The sequence below is a fragment of the Phaenicophaeus curvirostris genome, chromosome 14 (assembly GCF_032191515.1).
Source record: "Phaenicophaeus curvirostris isolate KB17595 chromosome 14, BPBGC_Pcur_1.0, whole genome shotgun sequence".
NCBI classification, from domain to species: domain Eukaryota; kingdom Metazoa; phylum Chordata; class Aves; order Cuculiformes; family Cuculidae; genus Phaenicophaeus; species Phaenicophaeus curvirostris.
In genome coordinates, this window is record NC_091405.1 from 6,309,316 (window position 1) to 6,332,503 (window position 23,188).

Genomic DNA, 23,188 nt, shown 5'->3' on the forward strand with positions numbered 1-23,188 from the left:
TGCTTTTTAAGTTTTTTTTTTCTTTTTTTTTCCCCCTTTTTTTTTTTTTTTATTCAGCACAAACATCCCAACATGAGAGAGAAAAAACACCATTCACTATCGGGAGAGAGGGCTGGGGAGGAGAGGGAGGAGGGAAAAGCAGCACAAAAAAGCGTTCACTGGAAAGAGTTAAAAATGAATAAAAACCAAACGAAAACAAAAAAATACCCTAAACAAAAAAATAAAATAAAGATAAGATAAAATAGAATATATATCTATATATGTGTGACCCTCCCCATGGGCCCCGCAGGAGGGAGGCAGCCTGGCTGAGCTGTGCTTTCGGATGAGAACCCGGAGAGCGAGTTGCAGCAGGGAGTTATTGAACCAGGAAAATGAAGGGAAAACCTGCTGAGCAGGGAGGGCTTTGGCCTAAAATGGGGTGGGAATTCCAGAAAAATCCAACCCGAAAGACCCCGGAGAGGGAGCGGTAGGAGATGCTCCCACTGCAGCCACCGTGCTGGGGATGGGAAATGGGAAAAGATCTTGTTGCTGCTGCTGTTGTTTCCCTTTTTATGTCTGATTTATGGCCAGAGGGGGGTAGTTTTCCATTTTTTGCCCTCATTTTTAAAAAAAACCCACACAAATCTTTCAGTTTGTGGAGGCAGCGGCTCGCCTGGGCGGGGGCCAGGGTTGGGCAGGGGCAGCTTTGTGCTGGAAATGGAAATAAAGCATCATCATCATCGTAATAATTAAAAAAAAAAAAATCAAACAACCCACAATAATTATTAATAATAATATTAGTACTTAAAAAATAAACCCCCACGGTCAAACAACGGATGGGAGGAGACCCCCCCCCTCGCCCCAGAGCGCCGGGGGCAGGATCCGGCCTCCCTTTCTCCGGGGGGACCCCGAGGGCTGCCCCTTCGCCCCCTCATCCCGCTGGGTCCCGGGGGTGTTGGGGTTGGGGTCTGAACCCCAGGGCTCCCCGGGCTGCGTGCGAGGGGCCGGGGCTGCCCACGGCTCCTTCCCACAAACTAAACAGGTTGGGGGGTGGATTTGTTTTTTTTTTATATATATATACGTATATATAACTTTTCCTTATGCCTTTTTATTTACCAACTTGATTATGATTACCATTTTTTTTTCTCTCATTCAATCCATTTTTTTTTTCGTTTTGTTTCACTTTTTGTGGTTTTTTTTTGATTTGTTTTGTTTTTGTTGCTTTTTATCCTTTTTCCCCGCGCGCGCGTGTGCCGTGTGTGTGTCTGTGTGTGGTTGCCTTGGGGTTTCTTTGTATTAATTTTTTTGTTGTTTCTCTCCCGGTGCTGGAATCGCCCCCAAAGAAGTCGTTTTGCGCCGGGGTCGGGGGGTGGGGGGGGATCAGTACAAGCCACAGCCCCGCAGGTTGTTGGCAATGATGATGTCGGTGACGGCGTCAAATACCACCTGGATGTTGTTCGTGTCTGTGGCGCACGTCATGTGGCAGTAAATCTCCTTGTTGGGGGAGCGGTTTTTGCTTTCGAATTGTGCTTGGATGTAGGCGGCCGCGTCCTCATAGGTGTTGGGACCTGTGAGGGGACAGAGCGGGGGGCGTCAGGGCCGGGGGCCACCACCCTCCTGCCCCACACCCAGCCCCACGGTGCTTGCAAACGGCTTTATTTCACAATATAAAGAGGCAAACCCTATTTATCTTCCATTATTCCCCCTTAACACCAGCCAATTACATCTTTTAACACCCCCACCTCCCCTTTTCCACCCCTTTTTGCCCCCTTTGAATCCTGAATCCTTGAATCCCATCTACAAGAAGGGTTGCAGGGAGGATCCAGGGAACTACAGGCCTGTCAGTCTGACCTCAGTGCCAGGGAAAGTCATGGAGCAGGTGATCTTGAGTGCTATCATGAAGCACATGCAAGAGAACTGAGTGATCAGGCCCAGTCAACACAGGTTCACAAAGGGCAGGTCTTGCCAGACTAACCTGATCGCCTTCTATGACAAAGTGACTCGGCTGCTGGATGAGGGAAAGGCTGTGGATGGATCTTCCTGGACTTCAGTAAAGCCTTTGACACAGTTTCTCACAGCGTTCTGCTTAGGAAACTGTCACCTCTGGCCTGGACAGGCGCACACTCTCCTGGGTGGCAAACTGGTTGGCTGGAGGGCCCAGAGAGTGGTGGGAAATGGTGTGAAATCCAGCTGGAGGCCAGTGACAAGTGGGGTTCCCCAGGGCTCAGTGCTGGGTCCAGCCCTGTTCAATGTCTTTATCAATGACCTGGATGAAGGCATCGAGTGCACCCTTAGCAAGTTTGCAGACGACACTAAGCTGGGTGGAAGCGTGGATCTACTGGAGGGTCGGGAGGCTCCAAAGGGATCTGAACAGGCTGGACCGCTGGGTAGAGTCCAATGGCAGGAGGTTTAACAAGGCCAAATGCCGGGTCCTGCACTTGGGGCACAACAACCCTGAGCAGCTCCAGACTAGAAGTCTGGCTGGAAAGCTGCCTGGAGGAGAGGGACCTGGGGGTGTTGGTTGACAGCGACTGAACATGAGCCAGCAGTGGCCCAGGTGGCCAAGAAGGCCAATGGCATCTTGGCTTGGATCAGAAACGGCGTGACCAGCAGGGCCAGGGAGGTTCTTCTCCCTCTGTACTCGGCACTGGTGAGACCGCTCCTCGAATCCTGTGTTCAGTTCTGGGCCCCTCACCACAAGAAGGATGTTGAGGCTCTGGAGCGAGTCCAGAGAAGAGCAACAAAGCTGGTGAAGGGGCTGGAGAACAGGCCTTATGAGGAACGGCTGAGAGAGCTGGGGGTGTTTAGCCTGGAGAAGAGGAGGCTGAGGGGAGACCTCATTGCTCTCTACAACTACCTGAAAGGAGGTTGTGAAGAGGAGGGAGCTGGGCTCTTCTCCCAAGTGACAGGGGACAGGACAAGAGGGAATGGCCTCAAGCTCCACCAGGGGAGGTTCAGGCTGGACATTAGGAAAAAATTTTTCACAGAAAGGGTCATTGGGCACTGGCAGAGGCTGCCCAGGGAGGGGGTTGAGTCACCTTCCCTGGAGATGTTTAAGGGATGGGTGGATGAGGTGCTAAGGGACATGGTTTAGTGTTTGATAGAATGGTTGGACTTGATGATCCTGTGGGTCTCTTCCAACCTGGTGATTCTGTGATTCTATGATTCTAAACTGCAGAGCACCTGGGCTCTATTAGAGACTCCTCCCTCCCCAGGTGTTGCTGCTTTGCCCTCTCCAACGGATCCCTTTTTCTTCCCAGCAAAGACCAACAGCCTCTAGTTGTGCCCAGCTGGGCTGTGGTCAAGGGATGCATCTCCTGACATCGCTGCTGCCCTGGCGTCGCTGGTGAGTCCTCATGGCACACCCTGCATCCCACGGGAGCGTGGCGGGGGGGGGGAAGAAAGGCTGGGGGGCCTGGTGGCCCCCCAGCCTGGTAGGTAGGTAGGGATGACTGGGAGGGTTGGTGGCTGCTCCAAAATCACTTTTCAGCTGGGCTGAGCCCCTCTGTGTGCTCTTGGGCTCTGTGGAGTATCACTCTGGGATGGGTGATGGTCAGTGGTGGGACAGAAGCCATTTGGATTGGGGCTGCTTGCTTAGTGGACCAGGAGTGTTTTTGTTGTCTCCTTGCTTGGTGGACCAGGGGGATCCCTATTGCCCCCTTGCTTTCCAGGGGAGGCTGACTTTTGTTAAGTGAGCTGGAGAGGGGCCAGATGTTTGAGCTGAAAAATGTGCATTATTATTGTATTAAGCCGCTTACAGCAGCGAGTGGCTGTGCCTGGCCCCTCGCAGGAAGCCACGGAGCCTGAATGATGCCCCTGAAATCGCCTTTGGAAGAGCTGCTATTATCTGGAGATTTATTTTCCTTTTCTAGCTTGCCAGTTTACTCCTCAATGTAGCATGTGGCTGAAGGAGAGGGGAGCATCCTCCTCCCCAGGGCAGCCAGGTTGTGCTGTGCAGCTCCATGTGGGATAGTTTGGAATGTCTCACCGGGTGACTAAGAGCTAATAAAAAAAAAAAAAAAAACGCTGCTGCCTTCATGATGGAGAAGCCCAAAATCCTTCTCTGGAAATGCTGGTAAATCCTTCTCTGGAAATGCTGGTATGTCCCTGCCATAAGCGAATGGATGCTGTCTTGTTGAGAGACCCCCATGTCCCCAGGGTCTAGTGTCCAGGCTGGGTGTGCTCTGGGTGGAATAGTTTAGAGATATCCAAGTAATTGCAGGAGATGCTGGAGCCTCTGAATCTGAGCTGATTTTTTTTTTTGTTTCCATTAGAAATTTCAGAATGGGCATCTATTTTTATCACACTTTCTTGATTTTTGTTCTTTTCCCCAAACCATGTTGGTTTCACTTAAAAACGCATGATCTTGTGGTTTCACTGATTTCTGCTCTAAAGGAGCTCTCTCCTTCTCCAGCTGCATCCTGTGCAAAGGCACTTCTGGGAGGATGTGAAAGGGAGATGTAGCTTGGAGGATCCGCTTCTTGGTCTCTCTAGCAGGTACTTCTTGGCTTCATTAGCTAACAAGGTGGCTCAAGTGGTGGGCAGCTGGCTCTCACCAAGGCTTCTCCTACAGCCAGACTCATTAAAGCTCATTGCAGTTTATCCTGACCATCTCTCTACCCAGATGGTCAGATGCACCTTTTCTGCAAGAACCGACCACGAACAGGACACGACCCCATCCCATGAGCTGGATGATGGAGCTGCACTGTGGCTCTTGAAGGTGGGAAGTGCTTGTGCCCCCTTGTAAAGGTGTCCTGTTCCCTCCATCCCCCTGCCCAGCGCTGGGTGAGATACAGACCCCTGCGACGCCGTGGTGGGTGTCGCGGACTGTGCTGTGTCAGCCCCAGCACATACCTGTGTATTCAGGGAAGCAGATGGTCAGAGGTGATTTCTTGATCTTCTCGGCAAATAGGTCTTTCTTGTTGAGGAAGAGAATGATGGAGGTATCGATGAAGAATTTGTTGTTACAGATGGAGTCGAAGAGCATGAGAGATTCGTGCATGCGGTTCTGCAATGGAGAGCACGGAGGGAGGAGAGAGAAAGGCAAAGAGAAAAGAGAATTAGAGAAGAGGAGAACATTTTTCAGAACAGAAACGGTTAGGAAGCGAAAAATCTCTAAAATAAGACAGTGGTAAACAAGAGATGGTTACAAAAGTGGAGGAAACAGTATTGCTTTATGCTTAGGCTACAGGACAAGACAGGTGTGGAGGTTGTAGCTGATCCTCCACTGTGTCCCTTTAGGGCTGACAACTGAAGCCTCAAGAAAGAGCAGAAAGTCATTTGCTTCTCACTTGCTTAACTAGCTCCTGTCCCAGCTGAACCCTCCTACCCCTGGAAAAATTTTCACCCTATCTGTGAAAACACCACAAGGCTGGTTTTCACTGAGAAACCCAAGCAGCGCTGTGTGTGGGAAAGCAATGCAGGTGCCAGCCCACCTTGCAGCTCTCCGGAGTGTGCTGGGCTTGTGGGCTGCTCCAAGGAGACTTTAAGCATGGAAGAATTTTAGTAGGAGCATGAATAGTAGCAAATCTCTAAAAGCTGCAATGCTTTCAAGTTAATTGTCCTTTCACATAGGGACAAAAGTCACATAGAGCTATTTTCCCCGTGCTATAGAAGTTATAGGAAAGGAGCGGAGAGCAGACAGAAGGACAGGAGAAGGAGGAGGAGCTGAGGTTGTCCTGTGCCAGATCAGCTGTTGCAGGTCACCATCAAGCAGAGTATTGTAACGCTTTGCTGGAGTGGCTGTGGGGTGTCTGTGCAGGCAGGCTCATGCCTTTTCCATTAGCATGAAGGTGCCACTAGACAGGACAAGTACGGCTCTCTAGAAGCTCTCAAAACTTTCTCCATTGTCCACTTGCTCTTAAAATGAACAGAAAGCTGTTCCCTGCTGCTTTACTGATTAAGCAGTCCATGCACTTTTCCACTTGCAAGACTTCTCGTTCAAAACCAGGACTCGGGGAAGTCCAAAGCTGCCAAGCCCCATCCTGGGATTAAGTCCACCTAGTTCTGGCTTGGCCACCTGCTGCTTGCACAAGGGCACCCAGCTATTTGCAAAAACCTTGTGTAGTGCCAAGAGCAGTGGAGATGTGCATTGGGACAGCAAGGGTGCTCAGCATCCAGTGGGAAATCATCCTGCACTAAACACCCTCCTCCCAGAGCACCTTTATTTTTCTTTTTTTTGGAGGTGCAGTGAGGTGGGGCTTTGAACTTGCTGAAGATCTGTGAGAACACAAGTGTCTCCTAATGAAATAATGACCCAATTACACATTTTTGGAGTTTTCCATGAATGTTTTATTAGTGAGTCATTTTATTAGCTACACTTCAACTGCAGCTTGGCATGCAAAATTTAGCAGATGTCTGATTTCATCTTGAAAGGCTTTGAAATTACACCGTCAGTTCCTTGACAAAGAGGAGCTAGGGATGCCAAGCAGTTGCTTTTCAAAGCTTTGGGAACTCATTTGATTCTTATCATTACAAAAAAAAGAATCCCTTTTTCATGGGGAAAGCAGAAACTGCCACAAAAGGATGTGTTTCCTCTTGACTTGTGGCTGTTGCAAAGATGACAAGTCTTGAGGTTTTCATGGACAGAATCTGGTTGGGTTTTTTCCTTTTTCTTTCCCTGTGTTGTCTCATGATATTTAAATAAAAAAATGAGGTGGTGGTGGAGGAACAGCTGAAATAAAACGTGCTCATAGCGGAATGAAAATCCCCGGTGCATGAAGAACAACCCTGGTGACATTTGAGCCCTGGGCACCAATGCAGATATACCAGAGGACATTTAAAAAAACCCCAACACAAATATATAAGGAAAAATCCTTTCCTTTGGAGCCATTAGTTTTTCTCAGAGCTGGCACATAATTGTCTGATCTGTAGGGTGGGACATAGAGGGATGTGTGTCCAAGGATGTGTCCAGCTGTAAGTTCCACCAGTGGAATTGGTGAGGTCCATAGGACTAACAGCTATTTTTTTCTTTGCTGAGATTTATGGAAAACTTTCTCTTGGTTTCTTCAAGTTCTTTGCTTCTACTTCATGCCCCAAATAACAGAAGGTCTTTGGTTAGAACATAACTCTTGGGCCAGAGCTTCCTTTTATATTAAAGGGAAGAAAAGGTGTTCCAAGTACTGTGCTACTGTGAGGTGGGGGAAAAAGTGCTATTTATTGAGTTGAACCAGAAACCCCTATTTTGACTCTGTGTGTGCAAGGCTTGTGTGAAGAGGTGCTAGGAGAAAAAATGGAAAGCTTGCTACTTGTAATAGATTTGCAACCAAAGTATGGGAGGAAGCAATAGGACAGCAGGGATGCTCTGCCCCAGCGACCCCCGTGCTGAGCGTCGCCCCTGACTGGCGCTGAAACAGCAGCTGGATATGGACAGACAGATGCCAGGGAACAAGCATGGATGGTCTGACATAGAAATATGGAGGCAAGGACTTCAGAAGGGAAGAGTCTAATTTTAAGAAGCCAAGGAACAAACAAGCTATGGTAAAGTTATTCTACTTGGGGTGGGGGGAGAAAAGGGAAAACTGCCATTGTATACTTACATAAAATGGAAGATCTTTTGATTATATCTGTTCCAAATTCTTTATTTCCAGGTAAATGAGGCTGTGGCAGATGACTGATGCCACGGGTGTGTCGTATGCCCATGTGCACACAGCGGACGTAGGGTAAATAACAGGCTTGACAAGGTGGACGCACTCAAGGGAGACGCAATAAAAACCCTCTCACACTAGAAAAGAGCTGGCACTTTATTAACATTCTGTAACTAATAAATACATTACTGACAGCCAATAAATTATTACAATATCTAATGCTCTATTAAACCAATGGACAGTCACTCTTCATACAAAATTACAGTTAATACAGTTTGGGCCATCAAACATGCAAGAGAAATGATTCCGTGGGAAACCAGCAAAAGGAAAATCGTGGTGGCCTCCAGCGATCCTTCAGGAGGACGTGTGGTGGGGAGTGGGGAGCCCAGAGGCAGGGTGATGGTCACTGTTCCCTTGTTGAGCTGAAGGGGGAAAAGGGAGCTGGGAGGAATAGGGCTGAGGATATTTAATTAGGAACTGGGCTATTTAATGGGGCAACAGCAAGTCTTCAAACAACCTATTTGCTTGCCCAGTGCTGCCAGGTTGCTCCAGCACTGGAAAAGCTGATGAAGCTCGGGCAATGCTGGAAACCGTGCTGTTACACACTGTGATCTCCTCTCTCTACCTGGAGTAGGGGTTTAGACCCAGAGCTGCTCGTTCTGTTAAGATTTGGTCTCAACATTAATTTCCAAGGCACTAAGTGGGAAAGGGGCTGAGGCAGTGAGTGCTGGGCTGGCTCCCAGCCCTCTGCCTCCTCCCCATCCCTGTGGAGAATGGAGCTGCCCTCTTTGGGAGATGGAGATGGTTTTACCCTGTCCTCAATCTGGCTCCCTCCCCTCTCCTTCCACTGCTCAGTGTCAGCCAGAGGCTTTGGTACTCCTGCTCTTAATAACACATCCATGTTTCAGGGTGGTACTTGCTTGTGTTTGCTAGTTAGCCCTCGCAGCATGAATAAGGAGCTCACAGGCTGCTGGTTTGGACATGAACGGTACTGTTGGAAGCTCCTATCCATAGCCACGCTCTCAGCATAATGTCTTATATAAGAAGTCATCTACCTATATGTGTCAGCATCAATTATCTGGTGTTGTTGCAGGAGCACAGAAATGATAATTTACACTCAAGTCTCAGGGTGCTTCAGGAGAGTGTTTCTGTCTGCTCTTTCCTCTGGGGAGGTAGTGGCAAGACCATGCTCTGCTCTTTCATGACACTTGGTGTGTGTCCCTGCTTTGTTGTTAGAGCATTGGGGTTGCGAGTGTGTGACAGGCTTAGGCATTTTTGGATGATGCTCAGTAGCACCAAATCCACTGACTCAGATGCTTCCAGCATCAGATTACTAATGAGCGTTTTGGTCTGCTTGGAAATGGTTGTGGAGTTTTTGGTTGTAAGCCTGAAGGCAAACCTGGCCCGTGACAAAGACACAAACACGCTAGTGCTAAGCTTCTCTAATTGACAAATGGTCAGCCTTATTCCCAGGAACTCAACAACAAATGCCTCCCTGGCTCCAGCAGGAGATTTTTTTGGCTGCAAAAATACTCAAGAGTGCGATGGTGCAGGGCTGGTCCCTCGTACAGCATCAGCTGCACAAACCCCACGGGGGACATCTGCCGCCTCCAGCTGAACCCCGTGCCGGGCTGGGCTGCCTGATGCTTTACACAGCAGCGACTGGGCACATGGGGTTGTTTTGGCAGAAGAACATCATCTATGTTCCATCCTGACCTCTTGGAGGTTGCATTCCTGGCCGGAGAACAAAGTCTGTTCCCTTCCAGGCAAGCGCTGGGCTCATGCCACAATAGATTAAAACCACCGGATACATTTTAATGTACATAACAGCGTAGACTGCTCCCATTAATACTTTCAGTGTCCCATAAAATAAAGTCCCATCTACCAAGGAAGCTCTCTCCTCTGTGGAAGGACAGGCTGGCTGGCCATTCAGGAAAGCTTGGCTGAAGGCAAGAAGCTAATTCTCATACAAAACTCCTGAGAGAGATTTAATTGGAAGAATTTCTGGGAGGGTGATGGTGGGAAGCTGCCTGACCCCTCACTGGACCCCTTGGGAGGGCAAGGGAGCAGGGACAGACCTGGGCTAGTGGGCTGAGGGGCCAGATGGCCTCACCAAGTGGTCCTGCTGCTTGGCTGGGCTCCGCTGGTGGTATGGTTAAGTGCAAGCATGAACTCTCATCTGCTAAAGAAAAACCTGCCTTTGAAGTGGCTGTACTTTAACGTGTGCCTTCCCAGTGCTTATTTATTGCTGGTTCTCCTAATGAGCCCAGGAACCGCAACATCCCAAGGAGAGCAGTGCTCTGCATCTTAGCCCTCCAGCCTCATCTACTGGTTTCCCCATTTCATTGAAATTGTTGTTTAAATAAAGGATCTAATTGCATTTTTTTTTTTGCCTTATGACTGTACACACTCAACCCTCTCATTGCTGATGGAGCAAGTGGGGGACTTCCTTCTTTCTTTTGGCTGCTGTCTGGAGCTCATCGTGAGTTATTAGCGCTGCTTGCAACTTGATGCCCCTCGGATGCTGCTGCTGGATGAGTGACCTGAGTCAGTAAAAACCTCTCTGCATCCCTCAAGCAACCAGGGAAAATTTTGCACGTTCCCTCCTTAGCTTTGAAGGGCAGCAGGGTGTATACATTTCAATTCTGTGCTTTTCAAATGTCTCTCCCATGCCCTGTTATGATTTCTGATGCAGCTGTACCAGCTGCTACGTGGACACTGTGAACTAAACCAGCTCAGGGCACTGCAATTGTCAGAGCACAAGGGGCTGTTAAGAAGAAGGCTTTTGAAAGCAGGTGATGAATTTCAAGGTCGTCTTTTTAGGTGATTGCTGGTGTTTAGAAAAAGCACAGGGCAAAAATTGCCTGCAGAAGGCACATGTGTAAGAAAAGGCCTGGGAGGATGCAGAAAGCCAGCGGCGAGTAATCCTTTGGCAGGCAGAATGGAGACAAAAATCTATACGTGGCCATCAAGGGGGAGTAATAGTAGCGTTTAACACTGGAAGCATTTCATTTTCCAAATGCTGTTTCCGGCTTTTGTCAGTGAATCCTCACGACACTCATGTAAGGGAGGGAATGTCAGCCGCAGCAGCTGTAATCAAGCTTTGAACACACAATGTGCCAAAGAAAATGAAAGAAAAGGATCCATTTGCCAACATTTCCTTCTCTTTTCTCCCTTTCTTCCCAATGGAGCACCAGCTGAGGGTTATCACCAATGTGCTGGGGAACTAGTTGGAGGGGCTGGGGCAGGAGGCTGTCGGGACATCCCAGCTGGCACAGCCGGGCAGAGGTTCCCTGAATACAGCCCAGAGCGCAGCACAAATGCACCCAGCCAGCACTGGTGACCTGGCTGCATTTCACAGGGTTTGGAGCTGAGGTAATTCAAATTGTCTTTACCAAAATGCTCTTGTGCACTATATGCTGAGAAATCCTGAAGCCTTGGTGCTACCTTCACTGGGAACTGCTTCTGCTACATATTTGCTCTAATGTCACGCAGAGCAAGGGGTGGGAACAGAAAACCTCCAAACTCCTAGTGCTGCTGATCAATCCCTTCTGAAAGAGCTTAATAAACACCTGCCTCACTGCCAGTGCAAGTCATGAGTGCACCACTGCACACACCTCTGGTCCTCTGCTGCAGTTACATGCGTGTTACGTACCAAGTGCAACAGATGTTGAGTTTCTCAGCCCTTAATCTGACTCAGCACACATTTGAACACTAGGTATTGCTGGTGGGACTTGGCCATCTGCATGGGACAAGCTCCTGGAGCCCTTCTGTCCCTCTGCATCCCACCAGCCAGCTCCCTGACCCCTCTGTGGCAGAAGCACTGCCTGTCCCATTGCCATTATCCACTGTCTTGAGAAGCAAAGCGAGGGACTGGACTAATTCAATGACGTCAGGCAGCAGCCCAGCTTTTACCTGGAGTGAAACGACCTCTGAGATCAGCAGAGGGTATGCGAGCAGGAAGACTGGCCTGGGGTCAAGGGGAAGGTTGGCAGAGGGGGATCTGAGTCCTGCGTATCTCTTTTTTTGCATCATCTCCTCTTCCTGCAAAAACACGCAGGTTGGTTGCACTTTGCTGTCATTCCCTTGGCTTTAGTCTCCAGGGACTAGAGCTCCGCAGGCACACAAATCTTCTCAGGGTCGGGGCACGTGGTCGGTCCCTTCCACGGAACCACAGAACTGGGCAGGTGTTTCCAACTGAAAATCTGTTCTTTGAGAAAGTCCCACTGACTCTGAAAATCCTACACTAAACCAAACACAATTAAATGCACAGGTCTTGTGGTCAATGTTCCTTTGGTTTATGGCTGTATGGCAGAGTGTACTGGCACTAAATGGAGCTGGGAGAGGGGCTGGGACCCAGGAAAACAGGACACGCAGGTGGGACGTAGCAACCTGTGGTGTGAGGAGAAGAGAGGGGCTCTTGGCTGTGCTGGCCAGACAGCTCTCTGTGGGAGCTGATGCCACTGGAGGTATTTCAAGGCTAAGACAGTGAGAAGAAAGGTGGGTCCTCCTCTGGGCCAGAGCAGCACAAGGCAGAGACACAGCGTTATTGCTGTTAGTGCCTGGCAGAGCAGCAGTGGGTCCTCACTGTACAACAGTAAATAAAGTTTTATCGTTTAATGGTACATAGGGGGTTACTGACACATGGGTAAGAGCCCTCTTGTTCTCCTCTGAAGGACTCCCCTGTTTGCTCTGCAGTGCTCCCACTTGTATCTCTGGCTGGGGTTTTGTCATGGACATCCCATGAGCACTGTCCCAGCAGAGCACAACCTCTGATGGGGACTCTCATTCGCCTCCAAGGTGACTTCTTTCCATTCTCCCTGCTGCCTCAACCTGCCTCATCTCCCTTCTGCTACTTCTGTCCCAAACCGCCTCTCCCCAGACCTCCCCCACGGGTCCTTTTTGTCCCATGTCACCTGCTCCTTTCCCTGCCTCCCCTCGCCTTTGGGCTGTGCTGCTTTGGGCTGCTCTCATGCCATTCCTCCTAGACAGGCACCGTGAGAAAAGAGATAATGTCCCTCTCGGGCACAGCACTGGGGAAAACTTGGACCAGCTGAACTTGTGGCTGGCCCGGAAAGCCTCACATTTTCCAGGATCGTGGACTTTTCAGAAAGGCAGAGAAGAGGCAGGAATCAGCATTGCCTACCTGCCCCCAGGTGCCACGTAGAGTGGGACCTCAGTAGTAGCCATCTCACCCAGACACCAAACAAGATTTCAGGGTGGATTTCTAAGGGTCCCTCCACACTCCCGGAGGTGACAGCCCAGCAGTTACACTCTCCTCTGCCTTCACCCCAACAGCACCCAGAGCTCTCGGGGACAGCAGACAGGTGGCCACAAGTAATCCAGCCCAACTGCATTTGTCAGCCTCTCTGTGTTCCCATGTTTTGCTGTGCTGGGTGCTACCCTTGCCTCTTCCACTCCTCTGCTCCTGCCCTTCCTTACTCCCTTCCTCTCTTCCTTGCACTTTTCCTTCCTAATCCATCACTTGGTTTAAATCAGCTCCCTGAGCCTCCCCTGGCCACTATGTGGCCAGTATAAACAACCCCTCTTGCTTTAGATACTGATAATGAGATGCTCTGACTGGAGACACCAAACCTGGAGCTGTCTCTCCTGGATGCCCAGGCAGGAGATGGCACAGGTAAGCTACCTGCTTCTGCTCGGCCAAGGAGGCTCAGCGTGCAAGGTCAGGCTTCTCATTTAGATGCCCAAAGTGTGAGAAAGAGCTACGAGGCTCCTGTGCATTGTGCCATCGTGGTGAGCCTTCTCAAAGCACCTCTCAGCACTTCAGGTACTTGAAGGTCAAACTCTGCCTACAAGAAGTTAGGTAGGCACATTTTTGGTGCACCCCAGCGTTTCAGGGCTGCAGTTTTCAAAGAGACGCTGTGCGTGTGCAGCAGCATCAGTTGTGCTGAAATCACAAGGCTGGGAGGTGCTTTGGGAAAGGTTGCTGGGTACCCATCCTCACCAGGATGCCCCCCTGTGCAGGGTCCCCATCTGCACGCCAGGCCCGGGGCATCCTTGCTGCCTGTGCTCCAGGGGTCCAAGACCAGCTGCCACCACCCTGCTCAGCCCAGCAGCCCAGTGGCATCCAGTGAAGCGCCTAAGAAATGGGTTACTGAAACCGCTAGGCACGTTTTAACATTAATTTTGAGGTAAAACTGTTACCAGTAACGGATGCTTTTAAACAAGGCTTAGTATGTTATGTTACTGTGTCTGTCTTAGACACCAGCAGAACGTGACATGGCTGTTTTACTTGTTCAAAGAGCTGTCTGGGAAAGGGGAGGATATACAAATCCAAACTGTGGTGGCTGCATTCAACACTGACCCCTCTGGTTTTGGGGTAGGAACTGGAGTCGTAAAGTACCCTCAAAGTGATCTAGCACTTCCCAAAGGAATAGTGTTTTAAAAAAAGATAAATAACCAGGAGAATCAAAAATATCCCTTAATTTCAAGGAAAAAATAAAAAGTTTTGGTTCTAAACTACAGTGTTGCCGACCAGTATTTTAAGGCTTTGATTTTTTTTCTTTTTTAAAAACTGGATTATTTTTGTCTTTAGGCAGTTGAAACGCACTTAGTGGGAAACATGTTAGCTCCCTCTACAGCGCTGTGAATTGGAACAGAGGAATAGAATGAGGCAGCAAGGGAATGAACTAAAAATAAACCAAAACAAAATAAAATGGGGCTGGGGAACTTGCAGAACTTGCTGCAAAGTTTTCTGGGATGGGAGAAAGGATTTATGCATTTCTTCCTCATCATCTTCTGAGGAGGAAAAAAGAGAAAGAGAGAGGACCTGTCTGTGGGACCAGAGGATGCTCCTAGCGGGCACAGGAGAGAAGGGGAGGAGGAGGCTTTAGTAGAGTCCACATCCCCGCAGGTTGTTGGCGATGATGACGTCTGTGACGGCGTCGAAAACAAACTGGATGTTGTTGGTGTCGGTGGCACAGGTGATGTGTGTGTAAATCTCCTTGTTGGGGGACTTGTTCTTGCTCTCATACTGAGCCTGGATGTAAGCCACCGCCTCCGTGAAAGAGCTGGGGCCTATAAGAGAGCCGAGATGAAAGGAAAAAGTGTGGGTTAAAGAAATATTGTAATACTAAGTTCATAGGGTGCCTACAAGCACCCTGTTGCAGAGATGTAGGGAGCTCGTACACGGCTGCTGCAACCCAGCCACCCCAGCTCCTTCTCAGGGACGGGCAGGATTCACAGCCAGGATTGCCACAAGGAAGGAGATGCTCTCCGACTGTCAGGTCAGCTGTATTTTTATTCTGAGTTGCTGTTTATAGTCTATAGAGATGAAATGAATGAGGGAATTGAGAATTAAACAGGCTATGATAGGAAAAGTAGAAGAAATTCCACATAATGCTGACAAAAATGAGAAAAGACCTGCTAGGAATGTGGCAAATGCTTGACCTGGTGCAAAGGCTTAGCCTTTTTTCCCCCTTTTTAGATTTTGTTATTAAAGTTTCAGCTTTTGATGGAAAACAGGAGCTAAAATGTCCATGAATTGAAGGCAGCGTTGGTAACTGTGCCCTCTTCCCTGAATTGCTAAGAAAAATGGCAATGAAAAGATCCAGCCTGTTACAGAGCAAAGTGGGGTTTCCTCAAACAAAACCTGACAAAGCTAATACAAATGTCTCGCTCTTTGAGAAAATGGGATCACAGCCCCCTCTGCTAGAGCTGTGGCTAAAATTGCACCATGAGGAGTTTCGTGTTTTGATATACAGAGATGTCTCTGCCAAACCTTACTAACCGTAGGGTTTTGTGGTAAAAAAAGCTTAAGGGCGGTCATGCAAATGAGCAGAACCTTTCTCTTCTGGCCAGCCCTGACACTGCTCACGTGCAGAGCTCCATTTGAGCACCTGCTTAGGTCTAATAAACTCAGTTTCTCCGGTTGGGCTGGAGCGCAGCCCTCCAGCAGTGCTGGGAACGGCCGAGTGCCAGTGATCCCGCACCCTAGAGCGCTCTACACTGGTAACACTGCTAATGCCTTTGGATCCCTCTCCTTCCATGACACTTTACTGATGGGAAATGTTATCTGCTAGAGAGAAGCTTACTTTGGCTTGAGATCTCCTATGATTGAAAGGAGCTGAGCTGGGAAACCACCTCCATGCACATATACAGGCATCACTAATTGAAGACACAAGCTCATGAAGACCATGAGACTTTAGAATATGCTTGAAGGAAGAGAAGCTGGGAGCAGGTTCTTGCATGAAGACCTGTGTAGAAAGTTTGGGAAGCGATCCACACGCTGTGCCCCACCAGGAGGGCATTTTATGAAAGGGAAGTTGGTTATTCAAAGGCATGAAAATTTAGATGCTGGATTCCTTCTGAAAGAGCAGGGAATCACTAATGCCAGCTTGGTTTAAACATGTCCTGGATTCTGCTGCTGCTTCGCTAAGTATTGTGGGTTAGTTAAAAGCGTGAGTGAATTAAGGGGGTGGAAACAGTCAGTGCTCCAGCATACAGCAAGCAAATTTGTGGATGCAATCCTCTAATAATTCTCTGTTAGCAGAACTAACAGACAGCAAAACCTCAATTTTATTTAAAGCGTTTTGTGGAACTGACTTGTGATGCTCAAAGTCGTTTGTTTGATTTATAGGCTTTCACCAAACAGTTCTTTTTAACTCCAGAGCAACTTTGAATAATGTTGCTTTTTTCACAAGGCCATGAGGGCTTCATCCTCTGAGCTGTGGTCAGAGAAGCAGGGGTGAGCAAGCTTAAATGTTTGCTTGGGTCTAACGTCTGGTTTAAAGTTAGCACGAGCTAACTTTCACCTTTTAACCACATTGCTGAACATTCTGGGGTGAGACATTCTCTGCTTCTGGTTCAGATCCCTGCTGGATCAGTGGAAGGACCTTCAGCCTTCAGACCTCCAGCCCATTCTGATGGCACGAGAGGCCTGTGGAGGATCCCTGGCTTTGTGGCAACTCCCAGCTTCCAAAAGAGCACCTCAAAGGGATTTAGAGCATCTTTGGCATCCTCTGAGGTTTAGGGAGGACTGGTTTTCTCCAACCTGGGGCTTACGTGCTCAAGAAACAAGCTATATTTGTTTTCCTCTGCGTGGTCAGACGATGGCTTCGCTACGTGTGTACGAAGGTCTGCCTCCTGCACTGAGCTCCTCTTGTGCTGAGACAGCTTGGGAAGAAACAGTTATATCTAAAATGGCATTCCTTGTTCTAGTCTCTCTGCCACTGGGGATATGTAAGAATATTATTTCAGAGAGGGATTACTGGGAGACTTCAGTGAAGGTCCACAAAACCAGGTCCACAAAATGTGCTCAGGAAGGAGCAAAAGGTGCAGGTTTGCTTCACGGAGGAAAAAGGAAAAGGGCACAATAAAACCCTTCCAGTACATAGAATCCCTGCTATAAAAGGGATGGTGATGAGCTGCTTTACGAGCCATCCAAAAGATGGCAAGTGGCAATCTAATGTGCAACCGGAAAAATTGGGGATTTGCCATTATTGTGAGCTTTCAACTGTAAAGCCTGCAAAAGTTCCATTGGTAGATCTTTTTAGACAAACATGTTAGGCATGTGTTGATTCTGTCTGGACTAAGTGGGCAAACAGAAGATTAAGATGTGTTGGTAGTGACAAACATCTAAACCTTCTGTGGACAGGGAGACTGCAGATGATGTTCTGAATTCAGATGGAGTCTTTCACCTCCATGGTCATAGACCATTCAGCCCAAAGCAGCAATGACGGATTGCTTTTGCCTATCCACAATGAAAATTCAAGAGCTCAGAGATAGGAAGCCCTAGTTAATAATTTGTTGGCCTGCCCAGAAATGTGACACTCTTGGTGCTACTGGTTCACAACTATGTTTTCTGACAAAGAGATCTCTTCTCTGTCTGTCGGCTTGATTCATCTGGATGTCTCTGGTGAGCTTAAATAATTCATGACGATAAAAGTTTATTTTTATGCTGTCTCGGAATGGTAATGAGGGTTTGTGGAAGCTGGCGAGATGCAGCGAGAAGTGGCAGGGTGCAGCTGCAGCCTTTGCACGGGTGATATATTGTCATCATTACCAGGGCAGATGCCAGGCAGCCACCCGGTGTGCGGGAGGGCTGATCCTGCAGCCCCTTGGTGCCTGGCACTGGGACAGTGGTCAGGAACCACAGAGGGATCGTTGTGGTCAGTAAGGAGAACAGGGGAATGTGCTGAATGAAACAGCAAAGCTGGACTCCACCCGAAGACAAGCTAACAACCAAGGGCCATGATGGTGAAGGGTTTAGAGGGGAAGCTGTATGAAGAGTGGCTAAAGACACTTGGTCTGTTCAGCCTGCAGGAGATTGAGGGAGACCTCATCATGGTCTACAGCTTCCTCACAAAGGGAGGAGGAGGAGCAGGCACTGCTCACATCTCATCTCTCTGGTGACCAATGATAGGACCCAAGGGAATGGCAGGAGGATGTGCCAGGGGAGGGTTAGCTTGGGCATTAGGAAAACGTTTTTCCCCCAGAGGGTGGTGGAGCGCTGGAACAGCTCCCAGGGAAGCAGTTATGGCACCAAGCCTGACAACATTCCAGAAGCATTTGGACAATGCCCTCAGACACCTGGTGTGAATGTTGGGGTTGTTCTGTGCAGGGACAGGAGATGGACTCAATGATCCTTGTGGGTCCCTTCCTACTCAGGACAGTCTATGATTCTATGAACCCCTTGGTCTCCCAGAGACCCGTTATCCACCTGGGGTGGTTCAGTTCACCAAGTCTCTCTGAGAGATCTACAAGAAGGTCCTTGTTCCTGAGGATGCTTGAAAACCAGGGCATGGCTTTAGGGAGGATGCTGCCAGCCCCACACCTGCAGGTGTCAGCTCAGTGTCAAAATCACCCATGGAACAGAGACTGAAAGCCCTGATTAGTGTTGAAGGCCCTTTGCTGGCAGAGAACTTGTGTTTAAGCCATCCTCAGGCTTTAAGTGGACCACCAAGCATGGCTGAGGGGATCCCATGGCATTTATTGAAATAAAATTTGCAAGAAGTGAATGAGACCCCTAGTTATGGATCTTCAGCCTCATTGCCTGCGATACACGAGAGCATCAGGCTGGATGAGAAGCGCCCTGTGATCCCTTTGCCATGCGTTCCTGTACAGTCAACTTTCTCATTACCTGTGTACTCAGGAAAGCAGATAGTCAGTGGAGATTTCTTAATTTTCTCCTCAAATATGTCCTTCTTGTTTAGAAAGAGGATGATAGATGTATCTGTGAACCATTTGTTGTTGCAGATGCTGTCAAAAAGCTTCAGTGATTCGTGCATGCGGTTCTGCAATAGAAAGGAGAGATCCCATCAGGCCAAAGACAGCGACTCAGGGATGTTCAACATGTAGGGAAATCTAAACCAACTAAATTAAGGAGGAAAACAAATAAAGAAAAGCTACAATACACATGATAAATTTACGCATACATACAGCTGAACGTATACATACACAGATGCAGTCCCTATAACATTTGACATACAGTTAGTAATTCAAGGGCATTTGACTATACAGAGCTGTTTTGATTTCACATAGCATGTAATTTATAGGATCCCAGCTCATAGAAATCATCATGCACCATGCATGGATGGCAAGTTACTTTTGCCCTTCGATCAGATTGATGTGTCGGTGTAGCTCATGCAGATTTTCTAAAATGTTTTCATTCATTTTTTTTTTTAATATTTACGTTTTTATGCTCTCCAGTGTGTGTGGCACACAACTGGTTGGATACATTAACCAAGGACTGGTGGATCCTTGAATTAATCTAGAGTTGGAAGCAGACATCAAGGCAACATAATTTTGGAAATGACCTTGCCGTGAGCTTTGCCCAGGTTTGTTATTTAGTTTAGTGTTGGTGGGCTTTCAATTGTTTAAATTTTTTTAGTAGTCTTGGAAGATGGCTCAACAGAAAATGCCTGGCAGAGAGGACAAAAGTGAAAAAGGAAGAGGAAGTAATAGAAAAAGGAAAAAAAGGAAACAAGGGTATCTAAGAACAACCAGACTAGAAGTCAGGCAGCTACCACGGATGTTAGCTCATGCCTCTAGAAGAACATTAGCTACTCGCCAGCAGAAGAGCCAGACGTTCCAATGCACGCAGAACAAAAAGTCAGATTTTTAGTTACAGGTCATGCAAAAAAAGACACAGGAAAGGAGAGAGATATGAGGAATGAAAAAAACAGACCACTTAGAGAGTTGCGAAGTCCGCCACATGGTTTTATGGTGGTGGAAAGAGCTCACGGCAAAGTCAACCAAGTGTCATGTTCCCTGCTGCTTTCAACTCTCAACTGGGTTTTCTTTTTTTTTTTTTTTTTTCTCAGTTCAAGAGAAGCTTCATACCTGCCAAATTTGGTTGGTCTCTCAAATGCTCATTTTTTGGCCTTTGTTTGGCTACATAAGGTCAGACGGCCGAGGATAAAGCTGTGAAGGTGCCGAGGCTGGTGATGTTTGGCACGTGAGGCCGACGCCGGAGTGCACACGCCGGTCGCGTGGCCATCTCTCAGCCGGGAGCCGGGGAGCGGAGAGAGCAGGCGCGGTGAGGACGAAGCACACCCAAGAGTCAGGGGGTTATCAAAGACAACGCATGGTACAGACCAGACCGGCTCCTCGGCTTTTCCCAGCAGCATTTCCTTGGGACAGCACTTCCCAAACCCTCTAGTGCACATATGAGACTGGTTACAGCGACCGCAGGAAACACGCTAGAGAGAAAAGGGCTGCACCGCCTCCTTGCCAGAGGGTTTTTTGGGTGGGTGCAGCACATCCCCGTCCCAGATTTGGAAATTCAGAGTGGTGCAGGAGGCAGCCGTGGGCTTTCACCCCTCTCCTGCTCTGTTTCACGCCCACACTGGCAGCATAATTTGAGCCCAGCTCTTTATTGGTTACTGCTTTCCTTTTCATTGATATACTTCAGCTGCTGCTGCAAGTTTTATTTGGATAAAAGTGGCTCTGTGGATGAAAGAAACATCCGATCCAACCCAGAGGGAAACAGGACATGCGCAATTTGCTGTACCGTACACCACATGTTTTGGTACCAGATTTCCAGCGATTGAGCATCTCCTCCTCGTGCATCGTACCAACACATGGGGAAGACGTGATCATGTGCAAACGTCAAAATGCATTTACTTATTGGGTTTCAGTTGCAAGATATTTGCTTATCTGGATCATCCCATGACTTGTCGCTATTTTTTGCTAACCCAGTTTGTACTGGCTGGTGGGGGAGCCCCAGAGCAAAGCTCCTCTGCTATTAGTGGTGTCAAACTTGTAACCATGCATAAACCTGCAAAGGTTTTGTACAGGAGATCCTGGGCTACCCCAAGCCTTTGGGAGGAGGGAAGAAAGTGGAGGTTGGTCAGGGGAACAGAAAGAAAATACAGTTAACTGTTTCCTAAGTAGGAATCCCTCACAGAACATTTTTTAAATGACATTTATATCACTCTTGTTTATTTAAAATAAAAGCATGGAGAAACACATGAACATTGCCCATGGGTTAGACCAATCCCTCACCTGCAGCAGCCACCAGCCTGGATGTCACGGTACTTACCATGCTGTGCAGTCCCAGCGGGTGGGCAACTGCACCTCGTCACATGAGAAGTGGGATGGATGACATCAGTTTTGGTCAAGAAAAAGAAACCAAGGACTTCTCCTGAGCTAGGCTTTGTGGTTAGGGGAAGCTGGCTTTCCTACTTCAGCAAGACTACATAAGGATTCTACAGAAATCCTCCTGCTCCACTTATATGGTTTGATTAATTTTTGTTAATACCTGTTAGGAAATGAGAGTGTTTTCCTAAGAAACAGTGACTCTTAGCATCCAGTCATAACCAGAACAAACCAATACTTTCCTGCAGAAAAGGACAGTTACAATAAATGTCCTCTATTCCTTTCAAATTCCAGAAAAAATTCTCAAAGCTTCCTAAGGCTGCCTGACCTGGCTTTCTGGTCCCTACCTGTTGCTTTTTCCCCCAGCTCAGCCAGTTAGCTGAGTAAATACAGGCGCCACTCTGCTCACTCCTCCTTATTTACCTGGGAAAGCCTCTGGTCTTAAAATCCACCTTTTCCTCCCCCAAGACTAAAGAGAAGAAGGCATTATTGTAAAGCAAGGAACTGCTTTCTATGCATGGCCAACGTGCAGAGCAATATCCTGGTGAGCAGGCATGGATGTGCCTGTTACCATACCATGCTGTCACATTCCTGGAGAGCTTCTGGGAGCCCACGCATGGATACAGGCTGTCCCAGTGCTGACTAACACCAGGAATGCCTCGCTGCCTCCCTTTCCAGCTGTTTTTAATTTAACAGATGTTTGTAGGAGACCTCTAACAGCTCAGGCAGGCCTTGGCTGGGATGTGAGGATGGAGAGTCAGCCTCTGGGTACCACATGGAAAAGGACAGGCTGCTGCTAAAGGAGGAGTGAGAAGTTAAGCCCCCTAAATAATCCCTCTCCTAGCAGCAAAACCACAGTGAAAAGACTCTTTTAGACCCTTCAAGCTTCCCCAAGGCCCCTCTCAGGAGCAGCCGTGCTGCTGTGATGGGGCAGCCGTGCCTGCTCTGCTAGGAGGCATAAAAGATTATACTTCTCATACTTTTATATGAAGTGATGCAAATTACTTCACCTGCTTTTGCACCCATTGTGATGCTTTTCCCTACTTCATGTTGGGTCTGTCATTAAGGGAAGGTGCCTTGAAACGTTGGCTTCTTAGTATCACTTCCTATTTCAAAATAAGTCCTTTCAATTCTTACACCTACAAACACTTCACAGCCCAACAAGGAAAGCAGCACCACCAGCCGTGTTACAGAGGAATAACTACTCACCCACACAAATTAAAAGTCCAGTTAACTGTTCCTGCACAGGACAGGAGATAGAATTGCTTATAGCAGAGTTCAGATGTCATTACACAACCACGTCCCCATTGCTGATGTGAAGGGCAAGCAGCTTTCTATTGCGTGTGACGGAGAAAGGAAAGGCTGTGCCCAGGCAGAAACACATTCACAAACCCCATCTTGTTTTCACCAGAGTGTGGGAGGAGACCTGGTTATTCCTGCATCACACAGTCCATTCAATTTTTTGTTTTCCTTGATTAAGTGTTGTCAGAAGTCTAAGGACACTGATGGTTATCTTAAGCACAGAAACTCCATATTTCCCCCTCCAGCTTATATATCCTAAGATGCCAAAGCCAATTCCACTTGCTTTATCACTCCTAAGGCAATTTCTGAGTGCTGCAATTCAATTTTCCTTGCTCAGTGACAGCAGAGAGAGCACGCTAACCAGGTCATGCAATGAAATACGAACGAACAGGCTGACACTAATGCGCACCAAGGGTCACCAGCACAGAGCCTTCAACCCATCCCATGCTCAGCAACAGGAACAGGAACAATACTTGTGTGTCTTGGCTAGATATGGACAACCAAAATATCTCAGTTGCAGAGGCAGCAATGTGCAGCATGAACATTGGAACAGGCTGCCCAGAGAAGTCATGGATGCCTCCTACCTGGAGGTGTTCAAGGCCAGGCTGGATGGGGCTTTGAGCAATCCGATCCAGTGGGAGGTGTCCCTGCCCACGGCAGGGGGGTTGGAACTGGATGATCTTTAAGGTCCCTTCCAACCAAAACCATTCCATGATTCTATGATTCTCTTGCCATGACTCCTTTGAATTTGTGAGGAAAAG

General features: G+C 48.2%; 1 protein-coding gene across 2 annotated transcripts in view; it reads right to left on the bottom strand.

The window, feature by feature from the left end:
• Window positions 1-1,210: 1,210 nt before the first annotated feature.
• Window positions 1,211-23,188, bottom strand: part of GNAO1 (G protein subunit alpha o1) — a 153,567-nt gene continuing 131,589 nt past the window's right edge. Inside the window, exons 7-8 of one of the 2 annotated variants that reach the window (XM_069868709.1) lie at window positions 4,834-4,987; window positions 1,211-1,547 (exon numbers count right to left, since the gene is read on the bottom strand). In XM_069868709.1, the coding sequence (XP_069724810.1) occupies window positions 1,360-1,547; window positions 4,834-4,987 (342 nt within the window). In that variant the 3' untranslated portion in view covers window positions 1,211-1,359. Of the gene's footprint in view, window positions 1,548-4,833; window positions 4,988-13,554; window positions 14,604-18,666; window positions 18,821-23,188 lie in introns of those variants that run through there. The other variant, XM_069868710.1, reaches the window with a different exon arrangement.